The 22,528-nt window shown below is 44.1% G+C and overlaps 1 protein-coding gene across 1 annotated transcript in view; it reads left to right on the top strand.

The window, feature by feature from the left end:
• Positions 1–22,528, top strand: part of TULP3 (TUB like protein 3) — a 39,529-nt gene that overhangs the window by 8,026 nt on the left and 8,975 nt on the right. Inside the window, exons 3-9 of the mRNA XM_048509530.1 lie at positions 6,572–6,623; positions 13,548–13,724; positions 15,408–15,544; positions 15,989–16,189; positions 17,684–17,796; positions 18,313–18,427; positions 21,839–21,937. Of these exons, the coding sequence (XP_048365487.1) occupies positions 6,572–6,623; positions 13,548–13,724; positions 15,408–15,544; positions 15,989–16,189; positions 17,684–17,796; positions 18,313–18,427; positions 21,839–21,937 (894 nt within the window). The remainder of the gene's footprint in view (positions 1–6,571; positions 6,624–13,547; positions 13,725–15,407; positions 15,545–15,988; positions 16,190–17,683; positions 17,797–18,312; positions 18,428–21,838; positions 21,938–22,528) is intronic.

Genomic DNA, 22,528 nt, shown 5'->3' with positions numbered 1-22,528 from the left:
CATCCTGTTAAAATACTGAAATTTTGCAGATGACGGCAGTGATTGAGTCTCATTGAAGTTTCTTGATAAGAGCCGCGCATACGAGCCGGGAGGTTGAACAACTAACCTGCATTGAACTTATGGAACAATCTAGAACTGAACACACTTAAAACCGTGAAATGGTCGTGCCAGATTTCCAGGAGAAACCCTCCCATCCCTGCCTCCTCTCACAATACTGGGCAACACAGTATCAATAGTGAGAGACCTTTAAATTTCTAAATTCCATCATATCTAAAGCCTAAAATGGTCACCTAATATCAAAAAATGTCATCAAAAAAAAAAGCACAGCATGAGTATTCTTTTCTCGCGTAGCCAACTCAGGAAGCTCAAGAGCTGCCCAAGGAGCTGCTGATACAGTTCTACAGAATCAGTGAGTCTGTCATCTGCACCCTCTATAACTGTGTGGTTTGGTTCTGGCTTAACAAAGATGCGACTGAACTTCAGAGAGAATAATCAGACAGAAAAACGTTTCGCTTTAACCTGCCTTCCATTGAGGACCTGTATGCTGCACGGGTCAAAAAAGGCTGTGAAAATATTTACTGACCCCTCATCCTGGACATAAACTGTTTTAACTCTTACCCTCTAAGCGCGATGCGGCTACAGAGCACTGCACCACGAACAAGCTAGTACAGTTTTTCCCGAATGCCATCACTCTGTTAAATAAATAATTCCCACCGATAATGTTAAACTATTTATTATATACTTGATAATATAATTACTGCACTACTTTTCATCATTCCTATTACCCATCTCCCTCCCGCCCACTTATTTCCTTCAACATTTATAGCCTGTACGGCATTTATTACGACATTTTATTTTTATTTTATGATTTGTTTTATGTTTTCATTACTACTGATTGTTTCCTGATTGCTTACTAGACCTATATGACAATCATTAAGTGCTGTACCTTATGATTAAGTGCTGTACCTTATGATTCTTGACAAATGTATTTTCTTTTATGTACACTGAGAGCATATGGAACCAATTTCCTTACATGTGTCCAATCCTTATTGTCAAAGATTCTATTCTATTCTATTCTATTCTATTCTTTAAAAAACACCCCTCCAGTACTGAGGAAAATAGCCATCACAGGGGCTGGAGGAAAATAGTGCTGATGCAGGCAGGACTTTAAAAATGTGCATCTTCCTAGCCATATAACATCTGAAAGTATTATGGTATCATAGCAAAGTGGGGGGGAAACATGAAAAAAGAATGAATGATTACTTGGATCCTCCCCCAAACAGTAAGGAAGCCAAGGCAGATCAGCTTATTATTGTATGATGAGGCTTAGGTTTACTAATACCTGCATTTCTGTCCTTTCCCAGTGGCTTGGATGATGAAACTTTGAAACTGCGGCAACTGAAACTGGAGAATCAGGTAATCCATGGGATAGAATTTATCATGTTTTAAATTGTGGGCAGATGCATTTCACTGGTCTGTCTCTTGCTAACTGGGAGTTTTCAGCAGTTGTGCCTGGGCATAGCTAAGAAGAATTTTAACCCCTTAGGGCTGGTTTGAACTGTTGCCTGTATATGGCTATAGTTGAGATTTCCTACGTTCTCTTCTTGTTTTGCCCTGTAGACAGTCACGGGTGACCAAACAGGTTCATGCACTTTAGCCTGCACAGCAGCCGGGCGCCTGGCAACAAAAACATTTGTTCTGATGAAGTGACCATTTTCCACGACCGCACTCCTCTCCCAAAGCGAGAGCTTAAGTACATTAGTGTAGTGGTCAAAAGCATATGGACTCTAATCTGGAGAACTGGGTTTTGATTTCCCTTCTCCCATATGAACAGCAAGGAGTCTTATCTGAATTGCACACCAGATGTGTTTCCTCCTACGTTCCTGTTAGCAGGAGTGACATGGAGCCAGTCACAGTTCTTGTCTCGGCCCACCTACCTCTAAAGGTCTTCTGTGTGGGAGAGGAAGGGGAAGAAAGGTTTGTAAACCCCGAGGTCTTCTTACACAGGAGAAAGGGTAAGAATTATAAATCAAAAGCGGCTTCTTTTCTTACACTGGATAATTTTAGAAGTAAAAGGCAAAACCAAGTTTATCATAAAAGGAGACAGCCCAGTCCTCCCCATGGATTGAGTCTCTGAAGCAGGCCTCGCCACCTGGTTCTCTTAACTGCACCCCTCTCAAAGGCACAGATCTCATAACTATAGAGTGGGTATTCCCCTCCAGTCTCTCTTGCCCTCTCCCAGCTTCTCTTTCACTGCTGCTGCTGGAAGGCTGGATTTTTTAAAAAAGCGCTTGTCACAGAAGTTTTAAAGCCCTCCCAGTCATGTGAGGGAGGTCAGGAAACTGTGAGAGTGTGTGGGAGGCAAGGTGGGATGAGAAACAGACCCTGCTCATGCTGTTCCTTGCAAAAGCCAACTGTTGTATCAATACATTGATATATTGAAATGAGCATTCGAGAAGCAGAAAGGAGCCAGCAGCAGCGGGGTAAAGGGGAAGGCATGGGCAACCGTGCGAGGATTGGGAAAGGCGAAGCTAGGCAGGCTGGGGAGCGGCGAGGGATCTGAGCCATGGAGACCCGTCTCGTTACCTGCGCCCATGCCTCCGCACTGCGGCAGGGGCAAGGCAGCCCTCGATCCCTGGCAGCTACTGCGTCCGCCCAGGCTGGCCATGGGCAAAGGAAGAGGCCAGAGTAAAAGCTGCAGCTCTATTAGAAATCTTCTCTGGGTGGCCGGCAGGAGTACATTTGGGCTACAAGTGGTGCTTGCTCAGGGAGACTAAAAAGTGAAAACGGGAGCTTGAAGAAATACGTTGATGCAAAGAAACCCTCGGCAGACATCCTATTGTCCTTGTGAAGGTGGGATTCTGGGTTCATAATGAGGATAGGAGCAATCTGGATGGCAGGTTGCTGCCGAGATGGTTTAGAGGCTGGAGTGTTGGATGAAGACTGGATAACCCGGGTTCCAATCACACCCTTCCAGTAACCTGCATTGGGTAAATCACAGGTCTCTCACAAGTTGCTGTGAAAGTAAAATGAAAGAGATGAGCTTCCTGTCTACCCTCCTGAGCTCTTTGCAGGAGTGGCCTGGTTAACAGACACTTCAAATAACAGCTCCCAGTAGAGAGGTAGGGGGCCAACTGCCTGGCCTGTCGAAGATGGAAAAAGGCCACCCAACGACCCGGAGGAATCCAAGATCACACCCAGGTTCTCGATGGATGAAGCAGGTTGTAAAGCCACTCCGTCAAATCAGGGCAGTTCAAAGCTCTCCAATGTCTTCCCTCACCCAGTCACAGTAGCTCCATCTTTGACTCTTTCTCAACTGACCAGTCACGGCCCCAGGCAGCTGCTTCAGAACACTCCATGTGTGTGTGATAGTTTGACCTCTGAGGAAGACCAGTTTGTTTGAAATGAATTTGGTCTTTGCATTATGTGCTTTGTGTAACCATTTATGTGTTCTAGTGACTGTCTTTTTCATTCAGCTTTTAATGTCTATAGTTTTTAACTTAAAAGTATGTGCATAAGGCAATAAATGTTCATGGTATAATTTTATTTTCTTGTTCGTTTCAACTGGCGTAGGAGGTTAAGAGCTCATGTATCTAATCTGGAGGAACCGGGTTTGATTCCCAGCTCTGCCAGCCTGAGCACAATGAGAGCTTATCTGGGAATTCAAGATTTAGCCTGTGCACTCCACTCCAGCTGGGTGACCTTAGGTCAGTCACAGCTTCCTCAGTCTCTCGAAACTTCCCTGCCTCACAGGGTGTTTGTTGTGAGGGGGGAAGGGCAAGGAGATTGTCAGCCCCTTTGAGTCTCCTTACAGGAGAGAAAGGGGGGATATAAATCCAAACTCTTCTTCTTCTTTAATAAGTTTACCTGGCCCAAGAGGGTGCATTTTACCCCATAGTTCTGAAAGACCATTTCCTTACTATCCTTCTGCCTTGTATTTCTGCTTGGAAACATTCAGTTGACATTTCCAGATAATAACTTTGGAAGCTATTAAGAATCTGTTTTAATGTACAGTGGAACGTCGGTTAACGTTGCCCTCAGAGATCACCAGTTTGGTGTTGCCAATGCAGCCCCCCAGCTGTTTCGCTGCGGTGAGTGTTGTCGCAGCCGGATTCTGTATTTCCGAGGCTGACTTTTCGCGTAAATCCGGTCGCCATTTAAGTTACGCGATGTAGCGGCATGCACATGCTTGGACTATGCCGATTTTGGTTTTCGTTGTGTGATAAAGGTAACAAAGATGTAGGTAACGTCTAAATAAGCATTAACATACAAACCACGTAACCCGCAGCGTAGTTTAAGTGTGGTATTTCTTGTTTAATAATAAGGAACAATGTCATAACATGCAATATTATAATTCATATTTGTATCATCCACGCAGATTATTTTTCTCTTTTTTCATTCAATAATCTAAACTAAACCTTTTCTCTTTTTTCATTCAATAGTCCTTTCAAAGGTGTATCCACATTCATATAAATCCAAATTCATATAAATCCAAGTTCTTGCAATTGATAACGAAAGTTCAGTCATAAATATTGCAGTCTTCAATTCATTGCTGGCAGGAGCATCGCGCGAGGAAATTAGCTCTTGATTACCTTCATCCGTGCCTTGATTTGCCATTTACTTACATGCATGAGGTGTTCTATATGGGTAATCTGTCAATGGATATTACATCATATCAATTCATAGCTTTCAATGTCTTATTGAATCCATCACTTATTAAACACATATATATACAATTATAATACATATGCTGAAATGAGCAATTATTAAGCTCACTAATGTTATTAGTTCTTACAAGCGCTTTCCAGAAGCTGTTAGATCCTACCACACCTTCCTCTGGTAGCTGACTCTCTCTGGATTTGAGCTTCGTGCACAGCTGATAAGTAACACCTGTTCCAGTGTTCTTAAGAACACGGTATTAAAGATGACAGAAAATCAATGACCTGTTTAATCCAATGGAATCTGTTCTAAACTTATATATGAGGCGGTTTCTGCTTGGCAGGGGGGATAATTCTTGTCCTATAATTCATGTAGGAGGAGAATCTCCCTGAAATTGCTGTAGCAGCACAAAAGCGGAGGTCAGTGTGTCGTATGGTTATCGTCAAAAAATGTTCCACCAGTGGTGCTTCCATTTTCTGCCAGCCTGAGTACCAGCTTCTGTGTTCTACGGCACTCTTAATTTTAAAGAAATTAGCGTTTTCCCACATACATTTTAGGACATGGGCACATAATGCATACACACATTTTATCTGAGTCACAGTTAGTGAAATTGGCGTAATGTCCATACAATCTCAGTATTAGGAACCTTCCAGAGCGAACAGACATAGAAAAATTACATTGTATACATTTTTCACATGGAAATGTCCATATGATGTTGGTGTAGAAGGCTGTTTCACTAATAAATATGCGTACCAATAGCACAACCGCGTTGGTTGGTTGAGGACAGTTGGCCAGTGCGTTTAATTTCGCCGAACAATGAACCATAATAATACGTATTTTCTGTCTCGACAGATAATTAACCTGAATTGTATGGTCGTCTTTGTGACAGATAAATATGACGTACTGCTCTTGTCAACAATGAAAAATTAATCGAATATAACCGAAGAACTAAACAATTAATACGGCGGCTTCTATACCACTGACCTCGTTTTAATCAGCGTTACATCCCCATAATTGTCAAAGCAAATCTCTGGTTAGAACAGGTAATTAAACGAATCGTCCCTGTGATAAATCTTCAACTCTGTCTTTAAACGCTAGTCAGCTGCGAAGATCAGCCTGCGTAGAGATCTAACAACTTCTTCAGGCGTTCAGCAAAGATGAAAGAACTAATAACGTGGTGAAATATTATAAATTTCGTATATGTTATAATTATGCTATTTAATAAGGAAATGATGGATCAATGAACATATATAATATCCGATGACCACACCTCAACCTTCCCAATAAATGACAATTAACCGCTGTTCAACTGAATGCGAACTTCCTGAAACTGAACATTATCGAACAAACGGATTGCAGACTATATCCTGCTATTGAAAAAAGAGCTGGTTAGATATTGATGAAAAGAAGAAGGTCGTAATGATGGTAACATGTTAACCTTATTAAATGAAAACACTTAATGATATTAATATACCGTTAATAATGATTCGACTGATACAGGCGAAGAAATGAGGTTCCGCTGTAATATAGGAGGGAACCACAGGTAAAATGTAGGAAGTGAGTATTGGTTGATTTCTTATTTTTGGATTTCTTAGCGTTTGTTCTTGCCCTGTATTAATCTTCGTTGTTGCACAAACCGCGGAAGTCTGTTTGCTGTCTGGTCTGAATTGCCAGGGTGATTAGTAGAGCCTTCCAGAAGTAGCTAGGATGTATTGGAAAGTCAAGAGTTTAAATGAAGGCATCTGTCTCTTCTTATAGGTTAATTAAATCTTTTTCCCCTGTGGCGAGTAGAGAACGGCTTCTAGGAAAGGAAGCCTTGAGGGAAAAGCTATTGAACCCGCTTTGATGGTTAGCCAAATCCTGGAAACCAAAGTTGCACGGGTCAAAACCTAGAAGGGTCCAGGCTTGAGAGACTCCCTTAGTGGGGCTGCAGGCCCCTTCCCCCAGCAATGGTGTCCTGAATGGTAGGTACTGTCTTTTGTCGGTTAACCACCGCTCTGTCCTTAGTACCTTTTCCAAATGATAATCAATAAATGAAATGGGAAGTTAGCAGAGTCTAAGAAATCCTGTATTAAAAGGAGTGGTGAAACTCATCATGTTCTATATGTTGAGAATACTGATAGAAATAAGCAGACACCTCAATCTGGATACCTGGGCAGGGGCTTTGTGGTGTTGGCACAGGTAGTTGACATCCTGTGCTCCCAGTGCAGGGAAAAAAGACCTACATTCAGCTCCACAGATGGAGATCATAGACTTCCAACACATCAGCCATCAGAGCAGTAGGCTGATTACCCTCCCTCCCATGCCAGCTATACGCAGAAGCTGCTGACCAACATGAGCTGAGGCTGGCAGGCCTCCTGGCTCCCACCCAACTGAGTAAGGGAAAGGACAAAGGCAATTAAGAGTCTGTGGTGTGATGCTCATGCTCTTGAGGGCTCAAATTGCATAGGCAGATACACAGGAGAGTGAACTGTGGCCATATCACAGGCATATTAATGTATGCTTCTGCAGTTCACTTAACAAGGGAAACGTATGAAGACAAGCTACAGTCTCTCCCTTGCAAGGGGTGGGGTGGGGGAAGCGTTCCCCAAGGAGCAGGCATTTGTAAGGCAAGGGATGCATGTGTGTGCAGTGATAAAGGATGGCGCAGCAGAACAATCTGTCAAGACTTTACAATCACCCTAGGAGCTCTTTGAAGAAAAGCACTTTGTGGAAACAGTGACCACCACAGGGAAAGATGGGAATGAAGCAAAACTCATCAGCAATATGGGAGAAGGCAGCAGTCAAACCCACACCTCACACGCCGCAGAGCGTCCTCCTGACTATGCACCTGCCCAAGCCCATGTGGAGCGTGTGGAGTCCTCCAGGGCAGAAGAACTGCATAGGATGGCATGGCGCTCATGCATGGAATCACGGCTGGGAAGGAGTGCCGACCATCGCTGAGGTTTTGCACCTTCAGACTAGCCCCTGGGACAGGCTGCCCTTGATTCCTGTTGGGAGAGGCAATGACTGGTCTGAGATCAAGAGTGGGAATTCGAATCCAGACCTCTTCAATCTTAGCTGTACGCTATTCTTACTGCTGTGCTATGGTTCCTCAAATGCCTCTGGCCAAGGTGAGGCAGGTGTACTTCTTTGGGAACTTCTAGGTCACCAAGAGTTTAAAAGATACTTTGTGTGTTCAAGACTTTGACATGTAGATCATATTTCCATTTTTGTGGGGTGGAGGGAGGAATGGGCGTTGGTGAAGCTGCCATGCCTTTTTTTTTTTTTTAAGGGCATTATGGTAATTTTCTGGTTTGTCACAAGGTGGTCGTGGCACACTGGAGGCTCTGTGGACTGAAGCCACGAATTAATTGATTAACAGATTCTTAATCAAGTCCAGGCTATGCCTGGGGAGTTGCTTGTGCAGTGGGTGAGGCTGGTCTGCCATGAGGTAGGCATTTATTTATTTGTATCCCACCCTTCCTAAAAGGTCTCAGGGCAGCATTTGTATTACATTTAATACAAATAAATAACAGCCAATAAAACAATGATTACAAACAATAAAAACCAACAACAGATAGCAAGAATTTCCACCCCCCACCCCCCATGCACCCGTGGGAGGCCAATGTTGGTACTGATTAGGCTGGCTGGCTGGCTGGGTGGAAATGCCTGGTGGAAAAGCTCCATCTTACAGACCCTGCAGAACTCATTCCAGTCCTGTCGGGCCCTGGTCTCATGAGGGAGTCTGTTCCACCAGGTAGGGTCCAGGGCTGAAAAGCCTGCTGGGCCTCTTTCGGGCCAGGGATCTCCAGTAAATTTCCCTCCGATGAGTGGAGGGATCTAGTGGGGCAATGCGGGGAGAGGCAGTTTCGTAAGTATTCAGGTCCAAGACCGCTCACAGCCTTAAAGGTTAGTACCAACACTTTGAATATGATCCGGTACTTGATCGGCAGCCAGTGAAGCTGGTGTAAGACTGGCGTAATCCAGTCTCTGCTTGATGCTCTGAAAGGAGCCTGGCTGCTGCATGTGAAACGAGTTTTAATTTCCGGATCACAGACAGGAAGGCCAGCGTGAAGCGAGTTACAGCAACCCAGTCTGGAGGTGACCGTTGCATAGATTACTGTGGCCAGGTCAGAATGAGAGAGATACGGAGCCAGTTGCCGTGCCTGATGCAGATGGTCAAAATTCACCTGAGTAGTCTTGGCAACCTGGGCCTCAAGCAACAAAGCTGAGTCCAAGGCTAACCCCCAGCTTCTGACAGATGAGGCCGTCCAGCACAGGCAGACAGAAGTCAACCGGTCTCTCTCCTCGACCCACACATAGAACCTCTGTCTTCACTGGATTCAGCTTCAGTCGGCTGGCTCTCAACCAGCCAGCCACGGCCTCTAAGCAGCGCTGGAGAGCCCCAGGGGCAGAGACCAGGGGCCATCGTGAACACGAGCTGTGTGTCATCCGTATATTGGTGACACCTCAGCCCCAAACTCTGGACCAGTCCAACTAGGGTTGGATTGTAGATGTTTTGCATGTAGATGTTGAAAAGTATTGGAGAGAGGATCGCCCCTTGCGGTACCCCACAGATCAGGGGGTGGCGTTTGGAGTTCTCACCCCCTTGACATTACCTGCCAGTGTAAGGGCTAGTGCCCCAGTCAATAACAAGACTCAAGAATGGCTTCAAGAGCTTTATTGAAACTGTGTCTGACCCATCTGGCCAGGTAGCTGAGGTCCCAGCTCCCTGGCCCCCAGTATAAACCTTATAGTTGCAGATAGCCCCCACCTTTGCATTCCCCATATCAGCATGAGAAAGGATAGTTGAAGACAGTTGCGGTAGATACATTGTTTTGAGAATGGCCTAGCCATTGACGGAAGAGGAGAGATTAGGGGCCGGTGAACTCTATTCACTACCTTGTTGTAAAAGCTGGCCCTCTGGCCTGGGGCAATGCTGATACAAGACCAGTCCCAGCAGGGCATGCCCAGGCATGTCTCAGGCGCTTTGGCAGGCCCAGAATGGCGGGGCCTGACATTCTGCTCCCCTTAAGGCCCCCTCCCACCCGGTCGATCGGAGTGCGCATTGTGGAAGGCCTTTATTAAATGGGGCGCGCACACATGAGAGTGAGAGACCCATTCATTGAAACCAAGGGTAAGACCCGAGGGTCCAAGCCACCATTGTGGTATTGGAGGCTGACTGGCCTCTCGAGGTACGGCGGGAGTCCAAGATACCAAACAGCTTAAGTGATGGGTTTTGCCCTTCACCTGGATGGGCTCTGGAGCGGGGCTGGGGCCAGGAGCCACTTGTCGTCTGGGGCTGCTTTCTTTAGGAGGCTGGAATGAAACACAGGGTGTCCACCACGTACGTTTTTAGGCAGTTCTAGTTCCATAGCAACGGGGTTGACCACCTGGATTACTTTGAATGGCCCCAGGAACTTAAGCCCCAGCTTCCGGGAGCCTAGCAAACCCCTCAAGTTTTTTGTGGAGACATCGGCTAAGCCTCCCACTTCGTAAGTCACTGGTCTACGCTTGCGGTTGGCAAATTTCTTGTAATCCGCCTTTGCTTTGGCATCCCTTTTCTATTATTGTACTACTAATCGCTGGCTAACAATACAACCTTTGAAGTGTTGACAGTTATTAAATTCAATTGTTAGATTTCACCATAATATATCTTTGCTTAATTTGTGTGTACCTCAATTGCACCTTCCCTTATGGCTGGGAGCTAGCTCTTTTTGCAGACAACCATTCTATCATGTATTCTCATTTGGCAAATGTAACTTTCATGCTTTGAATATTCAGTAAAAATTGTTGAAAAAGGGAGCTAGCATGGTGTAGTGGTAAAGATCAGGTTGATTTTAATCTGGAGAACTGGGTTTGATTCCCCACTCCACCTGAGTGGCAGAGGCTTATCTGATGAATCAGATGTGTTTCTGCATGCCTGTATTCCTGCTGGATGACCTTGGGCTAGCCCAGGGGTAGGGAACCTGCAGCTCTCCAGATGTTCAGGAACTACAATTCCCATCAGCCTCTACTCAGCATGGCCGAATTGGCCATGCTGGTAGAGCTGGCTGGAATAAGAGTCCCAAAAAATCTGAAATCCTGGGTCTCAAACCCTAAAGAACTCTCTCCAGTTCTCTCAGAACTCTCTCAGCCCCACCTGCCTCACAAGGTGTCTGTTGTGGGGAGAGGAAGGGAAAGGAGCTGGTAAGCCACCTTGAGTCTCAGCAGCGCTTTAGAGGTAAGGTGGGATATAAATCCAAACTCTTCCCTCCTCCTCCTGACCTCTGATGAACAGTGTAATAGCACTACGTTTACTGAAATCTACATGAGCAGAAAATATAGGCATAGCACAGAGTGTGGGTGCAGTCACGAAAATGTAGAAAACAATGAAGAGGATAATATATGCAGCAAGTTAATAAGACACTATTTCTTCCCCTTTATAAAGCACCTTTCTGAACTGTTCTATTATTGTATAGCCCTTTTACTTTTACGGATAAGCTCTCACGGGCAGAATGGCTGGGGCTTCCTTGGTCTCTTCAGGCAGGTGAGGTCGAACTGAGAAATGCCTGTTGTTTGGGGGGTGGGGTGGGGGGCTGGATGACTGGTTGGCACCTACAGAAGGCCCTAACAGGATCAGCAGACCTATCTCCTTATTTAATTCTCATGCACTTCGTGTGCTTTTCTTTTGTACGTGTGGTCATACTCTTAAGGATCTAAAATGTCATTTTGACAATAAGGAAATGTTGCGTCTCTTTCCTCTCAGGGTCCATGTTGCTCTTTAGAAATGACCAGTGGGAACCCACAAGGACTTCTGCGTGGTGTCTCTTTCCCCTCGCTCCCCATGTCCTGTCCCCTTTCCTGAAAATTCCCCGGGCCTCTCTCCTTTTCCTGCTCCCGTCTCTCAGTCTGGGGTTGCCAGCATCCAGGTGGGGCCTGGAGATCTCCTAGGATACAACAGATCTCTCAATGACAGAGACCATTTCTCCCACAGGGTTGCCAGCTCCAGGTTGGGAAATTCCTGGAGATCTGGGGGTGAACACTTGGGAGGGTGAGGTTTGGGGAAGGAAGCAGGGTACAATAACGCCAAAGCAGCCACGTTCTTTGCGGGAACCGATCTTTGTCATCTGTAGAACAGGGGGCCTCCAGCCCGTACTGGAGGAAATGGCTGCTTTGGAGAGCGGAGTTTGTGGCATTCCATCCTTCTAAGATTCCCCCCCCCCCCAACTCTACCCTCCCCAGACTCCTCCTCCTTTCTCCTCATAGCAACCCTGTGAAGTATGCTGGTGAGGCTGACAGTAAGTGGCTGACTCCAAATCACCCAGGGAGCTTCCACACGAAGACGGGGATTGGACCCTGCTCTGAGTCTGTAGCTGCTGGGCCACACTGGGTTTCACGGGGCGGCTGCTCTTGAACAGTAGCTGGCATCCAGGCCGAGATCGAACCAGGTCCCATTTAGTGGCAAATGTCTTCTGTGTGTGATTTTGCTGTCAGTCACAGCTGATCTATGGTGGCCCTGTAGGGTTTTCAAGGCAAGAGATGTTCAAAGGTGGTTTGCCACTTCCTGCCTCTTCATGGAATGAGAGAGTTCTGAAAGAACCAGGACTGGACCAAGGTCACCCAGTGGGCTTCATGTGGAAGAGTGGGAAATTGAATCCGGTTTTCCAGATTAGAGTCTGTTGCTCTTGACCACTATGCCATGCTGGCTGTCCTTTGCAAATATCAAAACTGTGGTAGAGGATTCAATAAAGGTCTCATGAGCCAGTCCCTGCCAGGACTCTTGCCAGCTGGGCAGCTTCTGAAAGATGCACGCGGTGGGGCCAGGAGGCCTGGCTCCCTCTTGCAAGGAGGTCCAGGAAGCAGAGCCAGCTCCAAGACCTTCCCTGCAAGCCAAGGCAGAGCCTGTTGCTGTTCAACGGGGAGAGCCATCAGGCATCTCAGAGGAGCCAAGGAATGAGCCAGCTGTGCAAAGGAGACGGTGGCAGAGGCTGCAGCTGCAGAGTCCAAGGAGAAGTGCTGGCATGGCTGCAAGGTCTGGCAGAAGACCCTGCGAGATGGAGGCATCTGCATCTGAGGAGCACTGAGTCCTTGCAGGTTCCCAGCCCCAGTAACCGGAACTCCCTCTATAAACCCTGCCTTGGGCTTGGCTCTGCCTGCATGCAATGAGGGCACTTCCTGGCAAACTCCATGTGCCTGGTCTCCCTCTGATCGCTGACTCTCAGCCTGCCTGCCTGCCTGATCTTCTGACTGTGCCCTGACCCTGGACTGCCTTGACCATGCCTGTGCCTGCTGCCCGCCCTGACTCCAGACTGGTTGACCACGCCTCACATGCTGCCCGCCTTGACTCGGGCTCACCTGGCCACACTCTCGCTCCTGTTTGCCTGCAGCACAAAAGCATTAGAACAAATACAAGTTTTCTATTTTTTTCCTCTGGAATAATCCGTCCAGAATGGAATATTAATTAAATGATTTGATTTTTATCCAACTCTCCCTGACATAGAGTTGCTTCCAACATCTTCAGTAAAAACTTATACAGCACATTATAGTGCCTAAAAATCCAGCCAGGATAGAATAATTTGAACTAGACAGTCCCCCCCCCTCCCCCATCTCACTCAACATGCCAGAAATGAAGGGAGCGGAAGCGCGGGGAGGCAGCTGCCCTGAACTACAGGCCCTGTGCAACTGAGCTAAATCCTGCCAGGCCCTGGTCTCATTAGACAGGAGCGTCCCAATTAGACCAGGCCCAAGGCAGCTCTGACTAGTCAAGGACAGCCAAACACTTTTCAGGCCAGGAGTCACTAGTAGGTTGCTGTCAGCAGAGCCCAGTGAATAATACTTCCATAACTCCCTGTGGATTACAGAAAATATTTGGAAAATGACTGCACATCATATACTTCAGCAATCTGTTTTGTTGTACCTTACAGGCATTGATGGCCCAGCAATCTTTTTGAAATCAGAGATACAAGGCTTGGCTACTGAATGGCAAATAATTTCAGTTGGATCACCCACAACAGAAGATGACTCCAAGCCAAAAAACACGGAGGAAACCTCAGTGCATACAGTTTCTAAGATGAATCTGCAAGACGTTCTGCAGAAACGAGGTGATGACGAGATGTACCGAGTGGGGTGTCAAAGATCTAAATCAGAATTCTTTCAGCATTAACATTTAAGTAGTTATGAGAAGAGCAAGAATTTTCTGTATGTAAAAGGAAAGTGATCTATTTTCGATCTCATACTATTGGAAAAACCAGTGGATGTACTCTTTTCTGTTTTATCCTGCCCCTTCCCCCGTTGAATGAGGGAAAGGAAGGGAAGGTTTGTTGGAAATAAGATCAGAGTTATTTGAATAACAAAATGGAGCTGCTTTTCTGAAACCACAAACAGATGGTGGTCCTTCTTGTAGTGAGTTTCATTGTCTGCCCTGTGCTGTTCCAGGTGCATGTCTCCACTGAAGGTGCAGAAATTAGCTAGAGACAGAGGTGGGAGAGGGAGGGGCTGGATACAAGGATCTGTGTATACCAGGATTGTCCCAGGAGGGAACTCTCAAAATTAACAGGCAGTTGTTGGAATGGAAAATATTTTCATTAAGGATAAAAGGAATACACTAAATTTAACTCTTATAAATTACACACAAACGCACACACACACATATACACAACACATTATCTAGAGAAGGAGGAAGGAGACTGGATAGCTTTTTAGAGATGGGTGATAATTACTAGTGAGAGGAAGAGACATCCACAAAAGCAGTGCTAAGGAGGGAAAACAACCAGTGTTTTGGGGAGCAAAGAAAACCCACATTCAAGAAGCGGTCGGTGCATAGATTCAGGATACACACAGGTATATGGGTGTGCCACCCTAAAACAGTTCTTGTGGTGATGAAGTTGATTGACACAGTGGATTGCTTTTCTGGATTTCTGAACAAAGGGGTGGGGTAGCTTTGATGGTTTGTAAATGTAAGTGCCTGGACCTTTTTGGATGTAGATTTGGTGGGAATTAGTTTGCACAGAGTGCAGATTAAGCCACCTAAAGATGATCCAGTGGGCTTTAACTAGCCCTTTCTTTCTGAAGTCGTCAGGTACACCTTTTGACCAGGGCAAAAAGTCGATGCCAATCCCTTTCTGCCCTGATTGATGTTCAAGGAATGAATGGAGACGGCATGCCACACATGCAGGTAGACGCAGAGATTGAGAGAGAACAAATTCTTACTAACAGTTTTGAAAACCCCTTGCATAGGAATTTTAAAAGGAGCGTAGTCAATATTGCAGTTTTACTAAGGTTAGTCTGTGCTTGGTATAAAAAAAATAATGAAGGGCTGCACTGAGCATCTTGGGGAGAAATTCATCTGAAAAAAGGCATAATGCACATAACGTTTCTGGGTGATTCTGAACCCCATTCAAGAGAGCTGTGACAGATGCAAAGAGGTAAAATTAATTGCCCATCATGTGTTTTTTTTCATACGATGTTGGGGACTGAGTGAGGCTGTCCCTTAGTGGTAGAGAGTCTGTTTTGTATGTGGCGGGTCCCAGGTTCAGTATTTGACAACAGGCAGTAAACCTTCACTCAAGACCCTGGCAAAGTGCTGCCAGTCAGAGTAGGCAACTTGGATAATACTGAGCTGGACAGACCCAGATGAAGGCAGCCTCAGGGTGTTGACTGAGGGTGACAAAGACGTCTTTGCCTAAGAGATCTGCAAGGCCCAGGGAAACAGCAAGTCCCACTGAACTGACCCTTGAGTAAAAGAAACTAGGATTGCATTATAAGTTAATCCTGCATTTTGCCAGGTATCTCCGGGAGTGTGAATTTTGATGAGGAGGATGCCGAGGAGGAGAAGGAAGAAGTCAGGAATCCTACTGGACCGCCTTCACCCTGTTCTGAAGTGGAGAGACCAGGTTCTGCCATGAGTGAAAAATCTGCAGCAGTAAGCATAGACGCCTCCCTTCCCAGCAGGAACTTTGGCCTCTGGGCAACCCTCTGAATGACCGGTGCTAATGCCACGTGGGAAGTGTAGCCATGGGTCTGCTCATCCCCACTTCAGGGGGAGGTTCTTCTTGAGGGGATGCTGTGGGTTTGGCCTCCATGTGCTATTTTCATCCTGACTACAGAGTTCCCCACTGCACTGATGCTTCGTCCTGAAGCAACTTTTATTATAGATTCTCCACTTTCTTCAGTAAGAGTTTTAGATATGTGAAGTAGAGTTTTCTTGTCTTCCTTTCTTTTTCTGCCTCTAGACATGAGTATTCTTTTTGAAATTAAGACACAAGTCAGGCTGGTGCTTTTTTTAACATGTATGTGGATGTTCCTTTGCGTGTCTCTATCTGGTGGGGGAACTTTGTGAAAAACAGCGTCTTCATTTCTCCAGCAGGAATTGGGTGCTTCCTCTGCTGTGCCACCGAAGACAGACGCGCAGATGCCGGGAGAAATTGAGAACCTAGAGGAGTTCGTTCTGCGCCCTGCACCTCGTGGCATCACGGCAAAGTGTCGGATCACAAGAGATAAGAAGGGGATAGACCGAGGCCTCTTTCCTACTTACTACATGCACCTGGAACAGGATGACAACAGAAAAGTACTGAGAACAACAAAAACGATGTTTTCCATCAATGCACAGGGTGTAGTGTAGATTAAAAAATCAATAGATTCAAACCCCCCTCCCCCCGACAGAGGACTCAAGCACTGAATGTAATACAGTGGAAATGAAACAGCAAGAGTTTATAAAGGTCTAAAACACCTTCATAAATGTAATCTAAATCATCAGTGGCAGCATTCACTGAAGTCTTTGATGTTGCATATTTCCTTCCTTGGTCAGTAATGTGCAACAGTTTGTTACAACTTTCAAAGTAAACAGGATGACAAACTACATCTCATTTCTTTCTTACGAACTGTAACCCAAAGTAGATTGTGTTCTGATTTAGATTTGTAAGCAAGAAACAAGCCATCCTTTGTCATTTCTTCAGCACCAGTATTATAGCCAGTCAGCCTCAGAATGCATCATAATGCACTCTCGTTGCAATTGTTTGGATGATTTCTAGTCAGTGCAGTCCGATGTGAAGAAGTTGTATCCATGCTTGATGCTTGGCCACATCTACCGAAGGGGATTGCCTGGCTAAGTTCTGGGAATGGAAATGACTTTGCTCAGGGTGGACTGTCTTCTCATTCAAAAACCTTGCATGGTTGTAAAGAACTGTTAGCTGTTTATCATTATCTCCTTCTTCGGGAAGGTGCTTAAGGCTGATGATAAAAGCAAAGTAGAAAATCCTCACTATGTAGAAGGGCCCTTGATCAAAGCACCTTTTCAGCTTTAACCAATTGCTATTAAAATGTCTGTTTTTCCAAAAGTAACCTTTAATTTTGGCTGTACCAACAGCTTATTTTTGAATCTCTGACTGAATGGCAAAAAATTATTTGATTGTATCTGTGCAGATTACACTCCCCCCCAGATTAATTTTTGAGAAAGAATGTATCATCCAGAGTGTATGTTCATACTATAATGATACTAAATTTCCTTGGATATTGAAATATTTATAAGCAAAACCATTGTGTAAAGAAGACAGTAATGTTATTTTAATTATTATTACTGGCACATTAGCTTAATTATCCCCATCTGTTCCTCCATCTGGCCTCTGCCCTGAATTACACAGCATTGCAATATATAATAATCATCTTAGTTTGTGAGGAAACTATAATTGATTCTGTTTTGGGGAGGGGTAATCCTTTCTACATCATACTGTTTCCCTGATTAAAAAATCTTCTTCAAGATTCTGTTAGCCCTGCTTAGGGTGAGAAATATGGGTCACATTTTTAGTTTACTAAGTAATAAGGTCATGGAATAGCTTTGTGTACATAGATCTGCCGGATAGGTCAATATTCGGACTGCAAAGCAGAGTTTGAGGTCTTGACAAACTCCTCTGAAAATCCCCTTCTCAGCAATGCAGAGCTGTGGGGATATTTCCCTATAGTAGTGTCAAAATTGGAGGGAGGGATAAAAATCAAACATAAATTGCTGTTCATGATAGACTTGTGTCCATAGGTCTTACCTTGATAACAATGTTTGTATTTCTAGATATTCCTTCTTGCAGGGAGAAAAAGGAAAAAGAGCAAAACATCAAATTATCTAATTTCAATTGACCCAACAGATTTATCCAGGGAAGGGGAAAGTTTTATTGGCAAACTCAGGTGAGATCCATAAAGGGGTGAATAAACAAACATTTAAAGTTGGCCTCTCAGCCATTTAGTTCACCTGCCCTTGTTCTACTTGGTTGAATAGCTTGCCAATGGCCAGGCCCTTCTTTTGCCTATAGACTGAACTTGGAACGTTCAGAGTGCAAAGCCTGTGCCCCTCAGCTGTGCCCCCTCTCCAATTAAGACATTTGGGGATGTTTTCCCCTGTAGTAAGAAGAGTTGCCATGCCTGGACTTGTGTCTTGGTTGCACCAAAACAGCTTGTTGTTTGTTTCCAGCAATGTGTGGATTTCTTATTGGCATCTTGTGAAAGTGCCTGTTTATATAAGGAGGCCTAACTTGGCTAGATGGTCATCGTTGGTCTGACTGCATTTGTGATGCAGGAGGACGATACGTATGCTTTTCAGTGTTTTGTCTAGAGCACCAAAGTTTAAGGCCAGCTTTGGGTGAAGAGGTGATAAAATTTCAGTGGAAATATATTGTGAATGACTCTTGTGCTACCTTATCCTAGGTCAAATCTTATGGGAACTAAATTTACTGTCTACGATCATGGAATTAATCCGGTGAAGGCACAGGGTCTTGTGGAAAAAGCACACACCCGGCAGGAGCTGGCTGCTGTTTGTTATGTAAGTGATTGATGGTTGGGAATTGAAGGCTGAGGCTGGGCTGGCAGTATCCTACAGGTCTTCCTTCTGGAGCTTATTCAGGGCCAAGGTGAAAATTTCTATCTTTTAAAAAATAATGTATTTGTTCTAAACAGAACAGAAAGGACAAAAGGAAGAATCAGAACAGCCTTACTTCAGAATAAAAGATTTGTACACAAAGCCCAGATAATTCAATTTTTGCTGTCAGATTATGACACTGGAACTTCTGGTAGCCAAGTTTTTAGCTATATTATTAAAGCCAAAAAAACTGAAATCCTTTTGGTATTATTAACTTTGCCTGTTAGGACACCTGACTGCTGTTCTACTTTTAAATTGTTAAATCTGTTTTATTTATATTGTAATATTATATCACTCATGTAGAGGATTTTATTGATATATTTATTCTTCTTAGCAATTTTCTTTCAGATTTGATGCTGTTCTGGAGCTCTCAGATCTGACCGTTAATCCATGTAGATTGTTTCCTTTTTTCCTGTTGTTAAACCATATTTGAGGTTCCAGAGTGTGTTTATGTAATTTTAAATTTATGCCTATTAAAGGTTAATGAAATGAAGGAAAGAATCAAAACAAGTATTAGAATTATATTGGAAGACTTAAGAAAAAAGAAATTGTGCACTTGATATTATGCACAATAATCTGATGAACATTAGATACTTAATTATAAGAGCTGTTATTGCCAATACCAAATGACATAATAATAAACATAAAGTAATGCTTATAATCTAATAAAATACCTTTTGCAATTTATGATAAACCTGATAATGTTAGATAATATTGTTATATAAATTCAAATAGATGAATTGACAAGTGATTATTATTAATCATTTGTAATAATAATTCTCACATACCATTTCTCCAAAAATAAGACATCCCCTGAGAATAAGACGTAGTAGAGGTTTTGCTGAAGTGTTAAATATAAAACATCGAAAGTAAGACGTGGCAAAGTTTTTGTTTGGAAGCATGCCCATCGAACAGAACAGCAGAGCATGGAGATGTGGAGCGGAAAAATAAGACATCCCCTGAAAATAAGACACAGCGCATCTTTGGGAGCAAAAATTAATATAAGACACTGTCTTATTTTCGGAGAAACGCGGTATTAAACATTGAATACACATATTTTCATTTATTCATAATACATTTGTTTTATGTCTTCTTTCCTTTAGGCTGCTTTTCAATATTTAGCTATCATGAGGATTAGTAATTTATGTACAACATTTCAACAACCTTTCTCAGTTGATCATTTTTAAAGAATAAAATAGCTTTCCATTTATCTTAATTCTTTAATTGGTCAAGATTAAAATTTCCTCCTATGCTCTTCTGTGTGTGAAATCTTAGAATTGTTCCAGGCAACTCTGATCATGGCTGATTCAGTTAGAGGGGTACAATTAAGAAACCTTCGGCATCTTTTTAGCTTTCCTACTTCCGATCACTAATCTCCTGGCAAGAGGAATTGCCAGCCCAACAACATTTTTGGTTCAATTTGGGTGTAGTACAGAAGTAAAAACATTTCTTGAAAAAAAATTTTTTTTGTTAAAAGGTCTACCTTTTAACATTGTGTAGCTTAAAAATAGATACCACTATGCATTCATTTTACATAGATCATTAATGGAGAGTAAATATTAGTTCCTTGCAAGTTATAGTCAAGGAGTGTCTTCAGAGAAGATGCTCCTGAACAGTTCAGTTTTCCATATTTTTGTTCTGGAGCTGCCTCCTTTTCGGGGAGGGGCAAAGGTTCTGGGATTTTCTAGGATGGAAGTTCAATCATGAGGAAAGCTTCACATATTGCTTACCTCCTGTTAAGAGCACAGAAATTCTGTCTCGAAATATATAACCTTAGCAGTTCTTATCTCTTTGAAATTACGTAGATGGAAGTCAGCCTTCATTGGGGTGTGATTGCTACTGTTTCTGAGATCAGAGTTAGGAAACCAGAGAAAAGGAAATTTGCTTCAGCGGTCACTGTTTCTTCTCAGCTTCTTAGGAGATACTAGGTCTGCTCTCCTTGAGCTGGTTCTGTGTGAACCTCATCAGACCCGGAGCGAGGGGGAACTGCGCCTGGGGCACTCGTGTGCCCTGTGCCCCTGCCATGCCCCCTCCCACCCTGGAACGTTTTTGCACTGGTGCACGCATGGTGTGGCGCGCTCCCCACCCCCTTGGTGCTATGCCACTGACCACAGTGGTGAGTGAATCCCCCTGAGTTCTGGCACAGATAAACTAAATAATTTGCTTATAAATCAGCAAACAGCTTTATGTTTTTTCTGGTCCTTTGAAGCAGAGGTAGTTGGGAGTTGGTGGAATTTCTGAAGCTTCCCTTCCTGTGTGTGTTAAGTGCTGCCAAAATCTTCTGACTTATGGTGACCCTTAGTGTCCTCCAAAATGTCCTATCATTAACAGCCTTGCTCAGGTTTTGCAAACCAAGGGCCCTGGCTTCTTTTATTAGGTCAGTCTATCTCAGGTTGGGTCTTCCTCTTAACGTGCTGCCTTCCACTTTTCTTGGGATTCTTGTCTTTTCCAGTCTTTTGCCCTACAATCCAATAAATTTGCTGTTGCTCTCAAGGCAGGTAACAGGTTACTGGGTGGGAGGAAAGAGTCAACTGTTTCCTGCTTTCCCCTCCGTTGCGTTGAATGTTATTTAGCAATGTCTGAGGTGTGGCTGATGCAGCCCAAGAAATATAATTACTGGCATCAACATTAAGCTGTCAGGCTCATCCAGGGTATGCTGGATGTGGCCCTGTTGAGACAGTGTCCAGGGTGGAGGGTGGGGGAAGGAAAGGGGGAAAATGTCATCCTGATGGTTTTCAACTTGGGTTGAGAAGGAAGAGGCAGAAAAGAAGTAAAAAGGGTATAAGGTTGCCTTCTTATTAAATCCAACCTTTACAAGTTGTGGAAAAATGTAAGTGCAAAGAATATGAGTTTTGGAGGCATTGTTTTGATAAAGTATTCTTTTACTATTAATTAGTGGACTGACCATCTCGCTGATCAGTGCTTCTATGAGTGTGTGGGTGTGGGGGGTATGTGTGTAGGGAGTACTGTTGTGGGTGTGGAGCTGCAGTTTGGGGTATACTTGCAGGGGGCATGCACATATTGTAGTACTTTGCCAGATCAAACAGGGCCATGAATGGAGGGAAGATGTTATTCTTAGTTGTTAGTGTCTCCAAATGCAGCTGTGTTACTTATAAGGGAGAAAATCAAGGAGTGCACTCTGGGAAACCTGTTTCTCCCTCTTCGTGTCTCCATCCTGCTTTCTCCTTTTGAAATTCTGGAATGTGAGAGGATGTTCAGAATCGCTGGGAAAGGCATCTTTGAGGAACTGGGGAAGACAGTGTAAGGTTAATTAATCTTTTTGTTCAACTTCTATTTCCTTTTTTTCCACAAAAGGAAACCAATGTATTAGGATTCAAGGGGCCCAGGAAAATGTCAGTCATTATTCCAGGAATGAATCTAAATCACCAACGAATTCCAATCAGACCACGAAATGTAAGTCTCAGTTTCAATTACAATTGCAATAGAATGAGAAATTGGAATTTCAGGTATGAGCAACTCCAATGGACATCCAGCTTTGCCCTTGAAAAATGTGAGAAGGGGCTTGCCCATGATATACGTGACATTCCTTTTCTGGCCACCATTCTGTGTGTCATCTACTGTGACCCACTAGTGCCTTTAGATTCCAGAAAATGAATGGATAGTGTGTATTTGTATGTATATAATTAATGGTTTGTGCAAAAGATTCATAAACCTGCCTTTCTTCCAAGGGGTCTGGAGCCCGAGGTGGGTAGCCACACGGAATTAAAGCAATTGTACAATTAACAGAAACCAGATGCAAAATTCTTGAGCTTGTTTGCCACCTTAAAAATCTCCACACTTTGGGATGCTCGGGTTCTCCTCCCAAGAAAACCTGGAGACAAGGAAGGACTCCCCACTTCTGTGTATTTTCCTGCTGCCTCTGGAAGAGTGTCACATTGAGAGACCTCCTGGATTTTATTTTATTGCATTTATACCGTGCCCATTCCATGCCATGGTCAGACTCAGGGCAGCTTACAAACATATAAAATAATACACATTAAAATA

This window comes from Sphaerodactylus townsendi, linkage group LG10, assembly GCF_021028975.2.
Source record: "Sphaerodactylus townsendi isolate TG3544 linkage group LG10, MPM_Stown_v2.3, whole genome shotgun sequence".
Taxonomy (NCBI): Eukaryota; Metazoa; Chordata; class Lepidosauria; order Squamata; family Sphaerodactylidae; genus Sphaerodactylus; species Sphaerodactylus townsendi.
Note: the sequence above shows the minus strand (reverse complement) of the source record. Positions and strands in the feature narration are given on the sequence as shown.